The sequence below is a fragment of the Drosophila virilis genome, chromosome 3, assembly GCF_030788295.1.
Source record: "Drosophila virilis strain 15010-1051.87 chromosome 3, Dvir_AGI_RSII-ME, whole genome shotgun sequence".
Classification (NCBI taxonomy): domain Eukaryota; kingdom Metazoa; phylum Arthropoda; class Insecta; order Diptera; family Drosophilidae; genus Drosophila; species Drosophila virilis.
This window is the reverse complement of record NC_091545.1, coordinates 15,981,095-15,997,270: the sequence shown is the minus strand read 5'-3', so window position 1 is coordinate 15,997,270 and position 16,176 is coordinate 15,981,095. Positions and strand designations below refer to the sequence as shown.

Here is a 16,176-nt window from a genome sequence, read left to right as displayed (position 1 = left end):
GGAGGCTTGACCATTCAAAACATTTTAAGCATATTTAGCATAAATATAAGAATGTGGTCAAAGCTATTTAAATATCAAAGGCACGAAATTCAACTTCATTGATAAAAGCTTATTTTAATTGTTACTCAGTGCCCCATCCTCAATATGAAATCCGTAACCCAGCTATTGTTGCATTGTAATATACTTAATATTAAGAAAATTGTAATTTTTAAAATACTTCTAACTAAACGCCTTTCTTGACAGGTCAAACCAATGGATAGACGGCATTGCTGGCAATGAAGCACATGTTGTTCTGATTACGTGCCATGCGAACATATCCGTTTTCACCATAAAGATTACCCCAGGAGTTCTTGACCAACCAGTAATCCCCGCCGTGGGTGTCGTGGCCGTAGCCGACAACAAGGACTGCATGATTGGATCTTTTGTGGCAGGATTCGCGTATTACTCCTCCTCTGTAATGATGTAGATGTGTTGCCTCGATGGACACCGCAATGGGTCCCTTTGTGGCGACAGCCTCTGCCAGAGCACTTTCACAGCGCGGTCTAATCCGTACAATGCTGCTGACTGTTGCGCCTATATTACGCCCATCAAATCGACAATGGCCCTTCTTATCCTTGTAGGGATACGAGCGAGCCGTATCTATGCCATGATTCCTTTTGACATAGTATAGCGCGGTTGTGATCCGTCCACCAAAGCAGCCGTGGTTGTAATAGGGTTCGCCACTCGTACAATCCAGCAGATTCTTTTCGGAGAGCTCAACTAAGTCTCCAGTTTTGCGATAGTGCTGCCCTTCCAGAGTGCCAACTGCGGCAAAGGCCCAGCAGGAGCCACAGTGTCCCTGATCCTTTACTCTGGTAACAGCGCCTTTCTCACGCCAATCAACCGCAGACGGAATTTCGACATTGCCTGTTGGTGAGTATATAAAATCTATTTCGGTTTCATCGACAGTTGCATTGAGTCCGCCTAGGATTAATGTTTCGTATTCATGGGACAGAAGATCGGTGAATTGATTGACGCCCATCTCAAAGGTCTCCTCGCCTGCCGCATATCGTTCATTGTGCCTGTCAATGATCTCCTTGTTGTGCATAAAGATCTGCTTGCGAAGCAACTGCTCGCTGTCATTCTGATATATTTTTTCGTAATCGACTTTAAAGTTAATCCACTCCACCTCGAAAACATCTTCGCTTAATGAGACCTGCACGCAGCACACGAGGGTCAAGAACGTAACAACTGCCCTCATGTTGGAAGCCGACTAACATTAAGCTGCCCAATCACGCCCTCTATATACCCACTCCGATCGTCGGGAACAGTCACCGCCGACCTTTTATGCGGGAAACGAAAAATAGGTTTATTTATATACTCGTCCAGAGATGAAATGAAATTGTCCGCTATTGAAGCTAGAGGCTTCATGTTTGGCTACATCTGCAACCAGATTGATCCGAAGTATATAAAATTGGATAGGTAGCTTGTTTTAAGCTTTTATTGAAGTGTGACAGAGTATTCCGCAGTCAGTTGCATCCAACAAAACATGTTTAATTGTTGCTTACTTAATTATGCTGGCATCAATGGGCTGCTTTCTCTATCCAAAACTAATTCCGGGCTTGTCGTAACAATATCCTACGTATATCCTTTCTTGCATTAGTTGGCAATGAACTGGATGCCTTGGCCTCTTTGTTGGACAGCTCTCGCAGCTTAATCTCGATTAGATTTGATGGTCTCTGAATTGTTGGCTTTCTTAATTTCCAACATTCGTAACTTTTGCTTGAACGTGCCAATGTGCTGGAATAAAGACACATCGAAGTGTGGCCAATATTTGGGCATGTCTCGTTGACAATCCAGCGAATCGCTGTGGCAAAGTGTGTGTTCTATAAAGTGCAAGAGCATCGTGAGCATGGCGATATCCTTGTTGAATAATTGCATATAGGTTATCAGATAGGGCAGCTCGGCGCCTTTAAACAGCTTGCCAGCCAAGCTGGACGGACAAAAGTCCAAGACGAACCAGCTAGGTTCAAGCGGATTAGCCAAAGCCAGTTTAATGAGCGCAAATTTTCTCATGGTCGTTATAAAATCTCGCTTGGTCAATATATCGTCCTCCAGCTGCACATAGTAGGTGCCTTTGGAGTGGGCATAAGTCATTAGATATGCAATATCCAGATTCTGTTTGCTGTGCCAGCTCACATTTTCCTCAGAGTCGCGATAGTAGTCGGGCGCTGGCGCAATGATGTCAATAAGTCCGCGCGCAATATGTGCTCCGAAACTCAACTCGATTTGATGAACAATCCGCTTTATAACTGTCCCATTCGTCTCTCCAATGTAGACAATGATGAGCGTCTCGTTCTGCTCCGCCACATGCATGTGCTCTATGAGATTGTACAAAGTACTTCGCAGATACGATTGCTTCCTGCGCTGCATTGTGGGCACGCCCAGCACAATGCTAACACCAGTGCGACCCTGGCTTCTTAGATACGCAGGACGTGTGGATGCCACGATGTCCAGCAAATGTGGTGTGAAACGAAATGCCGCAGTCTTGTCTCGATTCTCAGCTGGCAGCAGGCCAGGTGCTTGGGTCAGACGCGATGCATTGCGCAGCGGCAACTGTTTGAAATTTAGTTGTGGATCCCATACGATAAGGCACAGTCGGTAAGATGCCAGTATTATTATCGTAGCAATCAATATGCAATTGCAATAACGTATTTTAAAGATACATGTCGCTTCCTCATAGCCTTGGTCTTCTATTTTTTTTTAATAAAATATTATAAGTGCACCAATTTTGGTTCATTATTGTTGTGTACTCACCTGAAAATCCTTGTGGAGCTTTGAGAGATGCTCTACTCATTTCGGTTTATTTGGACTGCCGACTGACGACGCAGCATTCGTTATCGATTCCATGACCAATCCGATCCAATGCAACACAAATTGATTGGCCATCCATCTGAACGGTCACTGAGTAAATATGATTGTTGATAACTTAGCATATCGTGGCTAGTCTATAGAAGTTCATAAAAGGAACACTTACATTGTAAATAATTACATTTTTAAGTTTTCTGCACGACAAGCTCCAAAACGTCCGCATTCCGGCGAGCTGTGGGCTACTGCAAGGTGAACTTCGGGCGCCGAATCAACTGGTCAATGAGTAAGGCCCTAATCTGCTTTCGTTCTGTTTTCAAGTAAATATATTAAGTTCTATCTAAATTGTATTCGTGTATATCTAATCGGAGTTTTAGTTATTGGGAAAATAATTTGTTTATTTTACCTATTATCTACTTCTCACTTTAGTTCCATTGCCGATTTTAGGTAAAGATTAGAACAAAATATATATTTATTTTGATTTTGGTTTCATCCACCTTCGCTTGGATGCCAAATGGAAAAGTTGCCGGTGGAGTTTAGATAATCCAAAGAATGAAAATAATAAACAAAATATATTTGTTGGGCTGCGTCAAGGCCTTTTACTTCTCACTTTTCTCGTATGCATAAAATCCAATTAATTTCTGAGCCAAAGTAGAGTCTAAATTCCGGCACATAAAGCGTTAATCTATCAAGAATGAATATTTTGTTTAGTTTCTTATCGAGTAATGCGGCAACTTGGTACAAATTCATAAAAAATAGTAAAACAGTAAGGCACGCAAATATCGATTGCTGCAATCGTCAATTAAAATCCATATAAATGAAGCCAATAATCTCACGATTACCAATATTATGACTTTGAATTTACGAGTATTTCAATAATTATTATAGCCACTTGGGATAACGTTAATATTATCGCAACGAACAAACAAGTGCGACGGACATTCTGGCATGGCTATATGCATATATAGAGTGCTCATCGAGCACCTTTCATAAATAATTTGAATTATGTTTTAAATGCTATGCCGAATCTTGCATACTCTCTGACAAGTTTGGGTGCGCTTAAGTCGCTTCCTAAAACAATTATAACGAGGAACAGACAGGTTTCTGTATATCCTCATATTAGCCATATATACTATGCTTAAACTAATAATCATGTTTAATTTTTAAATATAAAAATATTCGGATAAATTACATTTTGTCCTAGCTGGTTGACACTCCGAATTCTGATCTTTATGTTGGATATTTGATTAATAATTGTTTTTTTTTTTTTTTATAATTATGCACTTTCCATCTTGAATACAACTTTCTATATTGATTGTCGCGCAACTTTTATGAATTGATGTTATTGACAAAAACGAATTGTATCCAAGCTGGTTAAGTGCTACGATTGAAGGCTTATCATCTACTTGGAAAATGTTATGCATACTTATGTACCCCACCCATACGAGTATGTAGTTAATCCGGGCGCGTTTTCGTTATCTTTTTGGATGGCAGCGGCAGCGTTGGTTGGGGTCTAATCGCATGGTTGGGCGCATATAAAAGCTGTTGCTGCTTCGCTCTGGCCTCCAGTTCTAAATTGTAGACGTTTGTGGAAAAGCCGGAAACAATTGGGAACAATGCGGCGCCTGAGTGCCATAGTTCTTTTAGCAGCTGTGCTATTGATCAGCACAAATCAATCCCAGGCTATTTGTGGCTATGAGGTAAATGAATTAGAATTAATAACAATCGCATCCTAATCTCGCATACTTTACCTTATTATCTGAAATTGTAGTCATGTCCTGAAACCAAGCCGAATATGATCAATGTGCATTTGGTGCCACATTCGCACGACGATGTCGGCTGGCTAAAAACTGTGGATCAGTATTATTATGGAGCCAAAAACAATATACAGCACGCTGGTGTACAATATATATTGGATTCGGTGGTTGCGGAGCTCCTGAAGGATTCGAAACGCCGTTTCATACAGGTGGAGACGGCGTTCTTCTTCAAGTGGTACCAGGAACAGACGGAACAAGTTCAGGGTCTGGTCAAGAAATTGGTGAACGAGGGCCGCTTGGAGTTCATCGGTGGTGCCTGGAGCATGAACGATGAGGCCGCTGTCCATTATCAAAGCGTTATTGATCAGTTTGCACTGGGCTTAAAGTAAGGCTGGCGGGAGATGCTTAAGATTAGATAAAATAGCTAATTTTAATTGTAATTTTCAGGCTACTAAATGACACCTTTGGCTCCTGCGGACGTCCGCGCATTGGCTGGCAAATTGATCCCTTTGGTCACTCGCGTGAAATGGCATCAATTTTTGCGCAGATGGGCTACAGCGGTGAATTCTTTGCACGCATGGATCATGTTGAGAAGAGCAAGCGCATTAATGAAGTGGCCCTGGAGATGATTTGGCAAACCAGCGAGTCCCTTAGTGATTCAGACCTCTTTACCGGTCTGCTCTACCGTCACTACTCCGCACCGCCCGGCTTCTGCTTTGACATACTCTGCAGCGATGAACCCATTATCGATAGCAAGAGCTATGATAATAATGTAAAGTCCAGAGTGGATGACTTCATTAGCTATGTGAAGACAATGTCCAACTCATACCGTGCCACACATATTATGGTGCCCATGGGCGATGACTTTCAGTACGAGGATGCCGAAATCAATTACAAGAACATGGACAAGCTGATTAAGTAAGAAATACCTTATCAAGTATTCAGGAAGCATTGTAAATCGTATTGATTTCAGATATGTGAATGCGCGACAAGTGGAGGGCTCCAAGGTGAATGTGTTTTATTCAACGCCCTCGTGTTACCTCAACGAACTGCACCAAATGCAGCTGACATGGCCCGAGAAGACCCAAGATTTCTTTCCATACTCCAGTGACTCGCACTCCTATTGGACCGGCTACTTCACCTCGCGTCCCACCCAGAAGCGTTTCGAGCGGGATGGCAACCATTTGCTCCAGACGGTTAAGCAGCTGAGCGCATTCGCCAAACTGACGAGCGCACAGCAAACTGAAGATTTGGACTCGCTGCGTCAAGTTATGGGCATTATGCAGCATCACGATGCCATTACGGGCACAGAGAAACAGGCCGTGGCCAGCGACTACGATCGCCTGCTAACGGATGCCATGATCGATGCTCAGGATAACAGCCGGGATGCGCTCAGGCTGCTCACCAACCTGACCACAGGCGAGTTCGACAGCTGCTTGGAACTGAACATAAGTGTCTGTGCTTTTACCAGAGAGAGCGCCAACAATGTGGTCGTGACTCTGTTCAACCCACTCGCTCATCCCTCGTCGCAATTCGTTCGTGTGCCGGTTAAAGATGAGAACTACCTGGTCACAGATGAGAAGGGTATGTAAAAGATTTGGTATAGTTATTCAATTGATCAATTGCACCTCTTATAGGTCACGAGGTGCCCTCGGAGCTGGTACCGGTGCCATGGCAAGTCCTGTCTATACAGCACCGCTCCAACGAGACGCAGCATGAGCTGGTCTTCAAGGCAACTGTGAACAAAATTGCCAACTTCTACATACGCGTGCTGCCGGCTCCCAAAAACTCAAAGAGGCCAACTCTCAAGCGTTTCGAAAAGGTGCATTCAATAAAGCAAAAGCTGTCCAAGACGCAACCCACGGCTGATGATGACGAAACAGATGAGTTTACTGTTCAGAACTCGGTAAGTAACAGAAAGACAGAGAGACTTACATGGAACAGGGCACGAGAACGAAACCATTTAGAATATAATATGTTCCTGATCAAGAAAATATAACGAACAGAATCGCCTGGCTTTACCGATCTTCCATTTCGATTGCAGCATATCAAGCTTGTCTTCGGCAAAAGCAGCGGTCACCTTAAATCAGTCGAAATGAACGGAGTTTCGGAGAATATTGGACAGAACTTTGCCATATACAAGGGTGCGCTGGGCGACAACAGCGCCTCCGAGAAGCGTTCATCTGGAGCTTACATTTTCCGTCCGGATGGCGACATTACTGTGCTGGAGGACACGGTTGACTATACGGTTTACGATGGTGTCCAGGTGAAGGAGGTGCATCAGCACGTGAACGAGTGGATCTCACAAGTGATTCGCATCTACGAGGGCGTAAATCGTGTAGAATTCGAATGGCTAGTTGGCCCAATTCCAATCGACGATGACAATGGCCGAGAGATTGTTACCCGCTTCACAAGTGGCCTCTCCACAAATGGTGTCTTCTACACCGACTCCAATGGCCGTGAGATGATCAAGCGTGAGAGAAACAAGCGCGAATACTTTACTCCAGATTTGTCCGAATCTGTGAGCGGCAATTATTATCCCGTAACTGCTCGCATTTCCATTGAGGATGCGCAGAAACGTATTGGTTTGCTCAACGACCGCGCCCAGGGCGGCTCCAGCCTGGCGGATGGCCAGGTCGAGCTTATGCTTCATCGCCGCCTGCTAAGGGACGATGCTTTTGGTGTGGGCGAAGCCCTGAATGAGACACAGTACGGCACGGGTCTGATTGCGCGCGGTAAAGTTTTTCTCATCCTAAACGCAGCAGACGAAAAGCCCACTGTTGCCGAACGCTTGGCCCAACAGGAAATTCATTTGCCTTTCTGGAAGTTCTTCAGTAACTCCAACACGGCCAGTGTTGTGAAACCCCTGAGCGTTCCCGATTTCAGCGACTTCCCTCAATCGGTAAATCTGCTAACACTGGAACCCTATTCCAGCAATGAAATCCTATTGCGTGTTGAGAACTTTATGGATCAAAATGAGGGTCACACGGTCAGCTTCAACATTCGCCACATTTTCGATGCATTGGGTGGCCAGGAAATACGTGAAACAACCTTGGATGGCAGCATGGCGCTGACCGATTTGAAGAGATTTAAGTTCCATCACGAAGGCACTCAGGCAGAGACTGTTGAGTATATTACGTCCTCATTTGAGCCGTTGTTGGCCAATAACGCGAGCGACTCCTCCAAATTCAGTGTCACATTGAATCCTATGCAAATTCGTACATTTATCATCCACTGGCAATAGGACTTCGTCGACAATAAACAATTTAAGTAATATCAGTGTTACCACATTATTCGCCGATTATTTCAGCTAAACTACCATTTGCTTACAATGTTAGTGACATTAGCTTATTACATTTTTAGTGTAGTCTATTTTCAGAATTACTTTCCAGCGTAGTACATATTACATATATGTATTAGTACATATATTTGGAGTACTTTTCTCCTTTGAGCCAACTGTAAATGTCACAAATGTGCCGGCAAGCTACCAGATCGACGGGTGTTGCCGGGCCGTTTGCAGATGTTTATTAATGCAGCCCAGGGAGTCCTTAGACAAGGGGCAGGCGGCTGGACATGTAACACAGTTTTTGTTTGCGCTTCAAATCTAATTGTGTGTGTGTTGTGTGTGTGTGTGTGACCAGTAGTCCGTCTTATTCGCTACCTGAAGAAAGGTTGTTCTACTTATTTTTGCAATGCATATGTATGCATGTATCTATGTACACATATAGTTGCGCAAAACACAAGACGACAGATTCTATGCTCCATTATTCACACATAATGTACTTTCATTGTTTACAGATTACGACAGATTTTTCATTGCTTTTGGTTGTTGTTCTAATTTGGTATAGTTGTCGACCAGGCAGCCTAATTGCAACGCCTAAACTATAAAAGGTTCAGATAATACAACTAAACTTAACCCAACTACATATACATTTTATAATATAATATATAATTAGAATCTACTTTAATCAATTGGTAAAGAATGCTTGTCGTACATATTTGTATATATTTAATGTATGCTATTGTCCATTTGTCATTAGGTTATGCAGGAATAGGCCAGAAAATTGAAACATTATTGAATGCTAAAAGTGCTAGTAAGAAAAAAGAGAATATTTTTACATTTAAATTCAATTTCCAAACATATAAATTTACTCGCTGATCTGGCAATACTTAACATACAGCGCTGCCACTTCTTGTGTGCATAACAGTGCGTTAACAGAATCATGTTAAAACTACTCCGAATGTTATATCGCATATAAAATATTTAATTTACAATTAGTAGCATAATTTTAATTAAAACCATTAAGACTCATTCAAGTATTTCCTGATGTGCAAGAAGCAAAACTTGGATACCCAGCTTCGAAATTACGATTTTATTGCGCTATAAATGACTCGAAAAATATCGGCAACATGCTAATATCGATAGTAAATGTTAAGTATCGAAAAATTGAACGAATAAACGAGCTCGCTTATAATTGACCGGGAAAAAATCAAATAGCAATAGCTCTTTGGCCGTGCATCAAGCATAATTTCGGGACTGGCACACGGTGACGGATCTAAAGCACGGTGCAAGCAAACGAGCAAAGCAAATCGAGATTGGTGTGTTAGCATGAGCATAGTTTTATATGTAAATTAAATTCAAGTGCCGCAAAAGAGAAGAAAAAAATGTTGTAAAAATTAAAAGTCAACTGTATTATAATATATCGTATGCGTCGTGAATGTTGAATGTAATTTGTGCTTCAAATATTTATGATAAATTTTGCTTGTGTGTAAATGTGTTCGACTTTGAGCATTTGTACTAACGCACACATATGCGTTTATGCTAGTGTGAGTAAAAACCGAAACTCAAGCGACTCAACAAACGACGACGACGATTCGAAGCCGCCGACGCAGCAGCTGAGCTAAAGAAACGAAATTACATACACACTTGCGTACATAAAGTAAAGAGAAGCGCAGATAAAGCCACCATTTTTTTAGTGACGAAGAAGAGAGCTAGGCGTAAAGCAAAGCACTCTGCGCCTTTGGATACAAATAAAGGCATTTAAATAATTATTTTGTGGCAAGCATAACCAATAATATGGCAAGCTTTCAAATACATCGTGATAACTGTGAAAAGGAGAATCCCGGCATGCTGAATCTAAAGGAAAAGGGAGCCGTTGCAAAGCAGCCACTCGCTGTAATTGGTGGCAAGGAGAAGGCTCTGGCACCGCGCGCCAATTTAGTTGTGCTGAATACCAACAACAACCATGGCAATGTGCCGCGCGGCAACCCCGCACCCCCTGGCAAAGTGGTAAGGTTCCATCACATTTCACATCCTAATTTTGTTACGTATATATATGCATGTATGTATGCATGTATGTATGTATGTTGGGCACTCCAATGCAGCTGCCTCGTTCAGCTTTGCTGGTGGTGGTGGTAGTGCGATCACTAGACAGAACGGTGGTGGTTTTTTTTTTCTGTCTGTCTGTCTGCCTGTGTCTGTTTCCTTGTTGCTATCTCGCTTTGCAGTCTTTCACATCGAAAGGCGCCCTAAAATGTTGCATTTGACAATTATATAAGTTGTTACATATTATGTTAAGTATATAAATGCATCAGCTTTTTTTTTTTTTTGCCTGGTTGCGATTGCGCGCCTAATCAGCAAAACTAACCTAGAAATGCGCAATGCAAAAGTGAATCTTGCGCGCGATTTTTCATACGAGAGGCACAGTCTAGCAGAATAAAGCGAAAATGGAAAGGGCTATTAAAGCAAACAGGCAAAACAGGCGGAGATGTGCATTGAAATGCAATTACAGCACCTAGACGCACACACAAGCACAGCGTGCGCTTGTGTGCGTGTGCGTGTGCATGTGCATGTGTGTGTAAGAGAGAAGGAGAAAGAAATGTTAGCAGGCAGGGAAGCCAGTAAAAGGCGCGCAGAGTAAAACAAAAACAACAAAAGCGAACAACGACTGCGCGCAGCGCACGTAACAGGATCTTTCCCAGCAGGGCAAAAATTATAGAGCGAGACAGCAACTAACGTTCGCTATGCGACCTCCCCTTCTAACACACACACACGCACACACACATATGCTCTCACACCGAGAGTCCATGTTGTAATTGCGTTACTTTTGCCTTTATTTTTTGTTTTATATGTATTTACATTTCGCAGGGCTTTCGAGAAATTGCTAAGCTAAAGGTGGACGAAAACATTGGCTATGGCGGCGCCAAGAAATCGAACGTTGTGCCCGTTGTGGAGCAATTCAAGACATTCTCCGTTTACGAGGACAATGTCGATACACAGGCACAAGCCCAGGCCAACGTTGCCGACAAGGAGAATATACAATGTGCTGGCGCCCAGAAGCTGTAAGTGATGTCTGAGCACAAGAAACCGTCTGAAACGCCTAAATTGTAATCGCTATAACCCTGCTTTAGCGAACTGGTGCACCAGGAGTTTGCCTTACAGCAATCGTACGATCTGGATGGCACGCCCATGTCCGTCACCGATGTGCTATCGCCCATGTCTGTGGACCGGTCCATGGCGGATGCCAGCAATATCAGCAGCGCCCAGCTAACTGACAGCAGCCATGTCGATGATATGGCTGATCTTAAGAATGCTGCTGATGCCGCTGCAGCCACGGAAAATGCGCTACTGCCGCGCAACGATCGCCAGCGCTTCTTCGAGGTGGTCCAGTATCAGCGCGATATTTTGCAGAATTTCCGCGAGTGCGAGGTAAGTGCAAGACTTCGTTTTGGAATTCCCTAAATACATTTCAATGGAAATAGGAATGCTTTGAAAATTAGAAGCGTTTCATATCAGAGGCCGGGCCTCACATTTTGGGTTGCTTGCTTCCGGTTCATGTCGACAACAACGTGAGCACGTGAACTTCTCATCTTTAATATTTGAAAATAATTAACATGAGATTCGATACTAATTTCCCTTGCGAGTCGTTTCTAACCCGATCTCAGTTTTAGTGTGTGCCTTGTCACGCGCTTGAGCAAAGTTAGTTTTCCCCATTTAGCTCCTAGGGATCTGGGTGTACTAGCTATCATAAAAACACACACACGCACACACACTCGCACACAAATGTGCTCACAGTAATTGAACCCGAGCCGCACCCTCGTGGAAATGATGTCTTTGCGCGTCGCTGCTTTTCTTTTCCTTTATTGTTTAGTTGTCTGCATCGCCGGTTTTGTCTCTTGTGTGAAGCACCCGGGGTTCTATCTCAGCGCCATTTACATTCCTTTTTGAAGTGCCCTTTGAGCTGTAAGCGCATGTCAAAGGAGTTTGACTAGTTCAGGTTTTGAAGCCTTTTCTTCCAGCATGGGCTAACTTAAAAGTTACTTTGTTGGTCGACAATCATTGCTATTGGGATTCTGCTTTTAAACAAAACTCTCAACTTTTAATTTAAGCTTTATTAACTCTTTTTTTTTTTGTTGGTTTTGACTGCAATTCGTTGGCTGCTGAGCTCGTGTGTGGAACTGTGCCGGCAGCCGAGTTCAGATGCTGCTGAAACAATTCCACACAGAGCTCAGGAAAAACGATGAACTGATTGAACTGAATGTGATGATTGTGGCTTGGGAGCACTAACGTGAGGTCTTGTTGAACTGATCGTAGAAGTCATCGCTGACCGCATTGCTCAGCTGGACGAGAGCTTCCTTGCGCTGTTGATCCTGCTCGGTGGCGAGCTTGGCATTGGCGCGCACCAGATCGTCCAGCTGCTGCTTGTGTTTGCGATCCATTTCGATCTGCTTGAGCATAAGGGTGCGATCCATGTTCATGGCATACTGCTCCCACTGTTTGTTCATCAGTTCAGCCTCGGTCTTGCGCTGCATCGTGTCGGTCAGCTGCTGTTCCTGGCCCTTGCGGAAGTCCAGCAGCTCGTCGGGTGTCATGCCGCGATACATGAAGGCGATCTTTTTGTTTGGATTGCTGCGCGACTGAGCCACATCCGGATTCTCGGTCAGCATATCGCTGGACAGCATATTGTAGATCTCGGCCATGTCGTCCTCATATGTCTCGCGTTTGGTGCGCATACGGTTCTCCTGCTTCTGCTTGGCCAAATTGATATTGAACTGGCGCACCTTGTGTATGATCTGCTGGCGCATGCGGTGATCCGATTTGGCCATCTCCTCGAGATGCTTGTCACGGCACTGTACGCTCTCCATGTACACATTGTCGGCCTTGCGGCGTGCCTCCTCCGCCTGCTTGCGTTCCATAACCTGCTGATCGAGCCAAGCGCGCTGTTGCTCGCGCTGCCTTACCTGGCGATCGGTCCTATGCAAATCTTCGCCGCTGAAGATTTGTGCACTAGAAATGCCAAGCGATGTGTCATCGTCGGCAATGCGAGCCGGCTTCGATTTCTTCAGAAAGTTCGGATCGTTGAGATCGAACTCGCGACGCTGATCCCGACGCTGATAACGGCAGCGATAATAGTTGAGATCCGAGTCCACAATGCGTTTCTCCTTTTCCAGTTCCTTTTCCTTGGCCGTGATCAGGCGTTTCTGCAACTGCTCCTGCTCCTCATAGCGCTTATCACATTCCAGCTTCTCACTGTTCTGCTTCTTTTTCTCCAAAATCTGGCGCTCCAGCGTCTCCAAATCGAGCTAAAGATTGTGCAACGAAGAATGAATGACAGACGCTTGGGACTGCCAAGGTACACTGTACTCACCCCAAAGAGTCGCTGCCTGGCATTGAAGATGCGCTTCTTGCGTTCGTCCTCGTACTGCTCCCGCTTTTGCAGCTTGACCGCCTCGCTGAGGTCATCCTTGGTGCACAATGGCATTTTAAGCGTCATCTTGTCCACTTAAAACTTACTTTTATCTAGAAAATATATATATACACCTATGCACGTTATCCGTTTGTTTCAGTGTACAAGTATTTCACTTTTTGATACTCAAACCGGATTTGAGCTTTGAGTTTGTTTGCTCGGTTGCCGGGTCGATTGTTGTTTGGTTCCCTGTTTGCTTGTTTATGGCCTAACAACCCCAACAACAACTCGGAAGACATAAACTTAAATATATAATATGGCATAATATTTAACTACTTAAAGCATGGTAATCCAGAGCTGAATGGGCTTAGGAATAAGGAATTATCAGAAATGTATGCACAAAATTGAGAATACTTTCTCCATTTCCCCAATTTCAACAATTTTCTGTATTGACCATTTGCGATGGCGCTTGGCGTGTCCAATAATCGTTAAACTGCCCATTAAATAAACACCTAATGTACATCGTGTTCGTATTGCCGCTTTTGGCTACGATTTGTGGGATGGGAGCGGCGTATCTCTAAAATTAATATGTGGCTCACGTACTGCAAAATAACCAATAAACAAATAAAAATTGGTAAATTCGATTGCGCACAAATGATAGCTGAGGTTCGCCGCGAACAAGCAAAGTTTTCAAGTCTCACGTGTAGTCAAAAAGTTGAAGCAACTCCGAATACAAGTTGTTTGAATAGCGGAGGAGACGAGAGAAGACAAGGCAAATAGTTCAAAGAAGTGTTAAGATAAATATGTAATTAAATGAGTAAATTTGTAAAGGTATTTTGTGATCTGACAGCAAGCTTTCGACTATGAGATACCGTCTACGTGGGTCTCAATTACCCTATTGAACATTTTGTGCCAAACATCTTGAATACATGAAGTTCAACATAGGTATTAGGCGGTAGGGAGCAATTCTCAATGACTCGTTAATTCTTTCCATAAGTAGAGCCTTTCTATGCGATTTTCATAAATTCTTGCTATGCTTACACATTGCATATTTAGCATATTTTTGTTAACCCTTCCTATTATATTCATTGGCAGAAAAAGCATCGCCCAAAAGCGCAATACATGCGTCGTCAAACTGACATCAATCACTCGATGCGCACCATTCTGGTTGATTGGCTGGTCGAAGTCGCCGAGGAATACAAACTGGACACGGAGACTCTGTACTTATCAGTCTCATATTTGGATCGCTTCCTCAGCCAGATGTCGGTGAAGCGCTCCAAGCTGCAATTGGTTGGCACGGCAGCCATGTACATTGCTTCGTAAGTAGCCCCTTTCAAAATCGAGTTTCAGTTGTTTAGCGTCAAGCTTCATTTATGCATTTTGTTTTTTGCACACAGCAAATATGAGGAGATCTACCCACCAGATGTTGGCGAGTTTGTCTTTCTCACTGACGACAGCTATACAAAGGCCCAAGTGTTGCGCATGGAGAATGTGTTTCTAAAAATTCTATCCTTCAACTTGTGCACACCAACACCCTACGTCTTCATCAACACCTATGCCGTGCTGTGCGATATGCCCGAGAAGCTGAAGTACATGACATTGGTAGGTGATCTTTTGGATGCTAACCAGTTAGTTGATTTGAGCAATAGCTGATTTGCTTTTTGCGATTTGCAGTACATTTGTGAGCTGTCCCTGTTGGAGGGAGAATCTTATATGCAATATTTGCCCTCGCTCATTTCGTCTGCTTCGCTTGCATTTGCACGTCACATTCTTGGTATGCCGATGTGGACGGCGCAGCTGGAGGAGATTACCACGTACACACTGGAACAATTGAAGCATATAGTTGTGGCGCTGTGCAAGACGCACAAGTCAGCCAGAGAGCTAAGCACGCAGGCTATAAGGGAAAAGTACAATAGGGACAAGTAAGTCGTGCAATATATTAGCTGTGTTCTGCGCCTAAATATCTTTCATTTTGTTTTTAGATTCAAGAAAGTGGCCACAATTGAGCCCATTGAACTGAGCGAATCTGAAATCGATATTATTGTACAGGATTATAAGGCGGCCAGCAAGTGCCAGACAGAGCAGCAGCCGGGCAACAATATGAAACCTAAAGTCAATTTGTTTTATAAGTTTTAAGTGTTTTTTACATCAGCATCAGCCATGATCAAATTGTATTGTAGTTTAGCGTTTTCCAATGTACACCCTCTAGTAGTTTTATTCGTTGTAAATGTAAGTACGACTGCATTAAGGTTTTACTGCCATGCTGCAAACGCGCACGCTGAATACAACGAGCACTGCCACACCCACACCTACACAATTCGTACACTTGGCAAGCTACTGGACAATTGTATATGCTAACTGGCCATATATGAGATGAGCTAACACAGGAGTGCGATCGATTATACGATCCAGGTTCAAGTCCAGGTCCACGGCGAGAGCTTGTCACGCAAAGCGTGCGCAGCAGCAAATCATATCACAAGATAAATCGAATTGAAAAAACCGTAACGAACAATCTTAGGCTACTTACTTATACATTTTAAGTTATTGATTACATTATTTGTTCGATGTCGTATTTTTTATTATTTCTTACGTATTTATATAACCAGATATGTATGTAAACAATGTCTTTCAAATATGCATACTAATAATCGGCCGAAGCTAAAGACCATAAAATATTTATGCTACACATATGCTAACTAAATAGGCTATAAATGTTCTGTGAACCCCGCAACAAATATGAGAAATATATCAGTTTTCATGAAATATTAATTACATTTCGCTCTCTAAATAATAGTTTTTATATATATTATCTATAAACATTTACATATAATGACGCTTACTACACGTTTAGTTCAACTGTGTTTTTATTATAAATCAATGTCTAA

General features: G+C 43.2%; 5 protein-coding genes across 6 annotated transcripts; 2 read left to right on the top strand and 3 right to left on the bottom strand.

The window, feature by feature from the left end:
• Positions 1 to 94: 94 nt before the first annotated feature.
• On the bottom strand, positions 95 to 1,383 carry LOC6624521 (cathepsin L). The gene has a single exon (XM_002047612.4). The coding sequence runs from the start codon at positions 1,238 to 1,240 to the stop codon at positions 245 to 247; it is 996 nt and encodes a 331-aa protein (XP_002047648.1). The 5' UTR covers positions 1,241 to 1,383; the 3' UTR covers positions 95 to 244.
• An 83-nt stretch (positions 1,384 to 1,466) lies between these two features.
• On the bottom strand, positions 1,467 to 3,145 carry LOC6624606 (alpha-1,3-mannosyl-glycoprotein 4-beta-N-acetylglucosaminyltransferase B). Of its 2 annotated transcripts, none has more exons than XM_032434490.2 (3): positions 3,017 to 3,145; positions 2,797 to 2,943; positions 1,467 to 2,732 (listed from the first exon to the last, which is right to left on the bottom strand). In XM_032434490.2, the coding sequence occupies exons 2-3, from the start codon at positions 2,834 to 2,836 to the stop codon at positions 1,693 to 1,695; spliced, it is 1,080 nt and encodes a 359-aa protein (XP_032290381.1). In that variant the 5' UTR covers positions 2,837 to 2,943; positions 3,017 to 3,145; the 3' UTR covers positions 1,467 to 1,692. The 2 variants fall into 2 exon arrangements, with proteins under 2 accessions (XP_032290381.1, XP_032290382.1); XM_032434491.2 differs by having other exon boundaries at positions 1,467 to 2,729; positions 3,017 to 3,094.
• Positions 3,146 to 4,412: 1,267 nt separating this feature from the next.
• LOC6624533 (lysosomal alpha-mannosidase) lies at positions 4,413 to 7,880 on the top strand. The gene is made up of 6 exons (XM_002047610.4): positions 4,413 to 4,547; positions 4,619 to 4,989; positions 5,052 to 5,522; positions 5,578 to 6,188; positions 6,242 to 6,510; positions 6,649 to 7,880. The coding sequence occupies exons 1-6, from the start codon at positions 4,464 to 4,466 to the stop codon at positions 7,846 to 7,848; spliced, it is 3,006 nt and encodes a 1,001-aa protein (XP_002047646.1). The 5' UTR covers positions 4,413 to 4,463; the 3' UTR covers positions 7,849 to 7,880.
• Positions 7,881 to 9,097: 1,217 nt separating this feature from the next.
• CycA (cyclin A) lies at positions 9,098 to 16,060 on the top strand. Its single transcript, XM_002047608.4, has 7 exons — positions 9,098 to 9,894; positions 10,753 to 10,946; positions 11,016 to 11,313; positions 14,387 to 14,610; positions 14,689 to 14,893; positions 14,966 to 15,213; positions 15,274 to 16,060. The coding sequence occupies exons 1-7, from the start codon at positions 9,682 to 9,684 to the stop codon at positions 15,425 to 15,427; spliced, it is 1,536 nt and encodes a 511-aa protein (XP_002047644.1). The 5' UTR covers positions 9,098 to 9,681; the 3' UTR covers positions 15,428 to 16,060.
• LOC6624595 (RIB43A-like with coiled-coils protein 2) lies at positions 11,986 to 13,505 on the bottom strand. Its single transcript, XM_002047609.4, has 2 exons — positions 13,253 to 13,505; positions 11,986 to 13,187 (listed from the first exon to the last, which is right to left on the bottom strand). The coding sequence occupies exons 1-2, from the start codon at positions 13,376 to 13,378 to the stop codon at positions 12,168 to 12,170; spliced, it is 1,146 nt and encodes a 381-aa protein (XP_002047645.1). The 5' UTR covers positions 13,379 to 13,505; the 3' UTR covers positions 11,986 to 12,167.
• Positions 16,061 to 16,176: the final 116 nt, after the last annotated feature.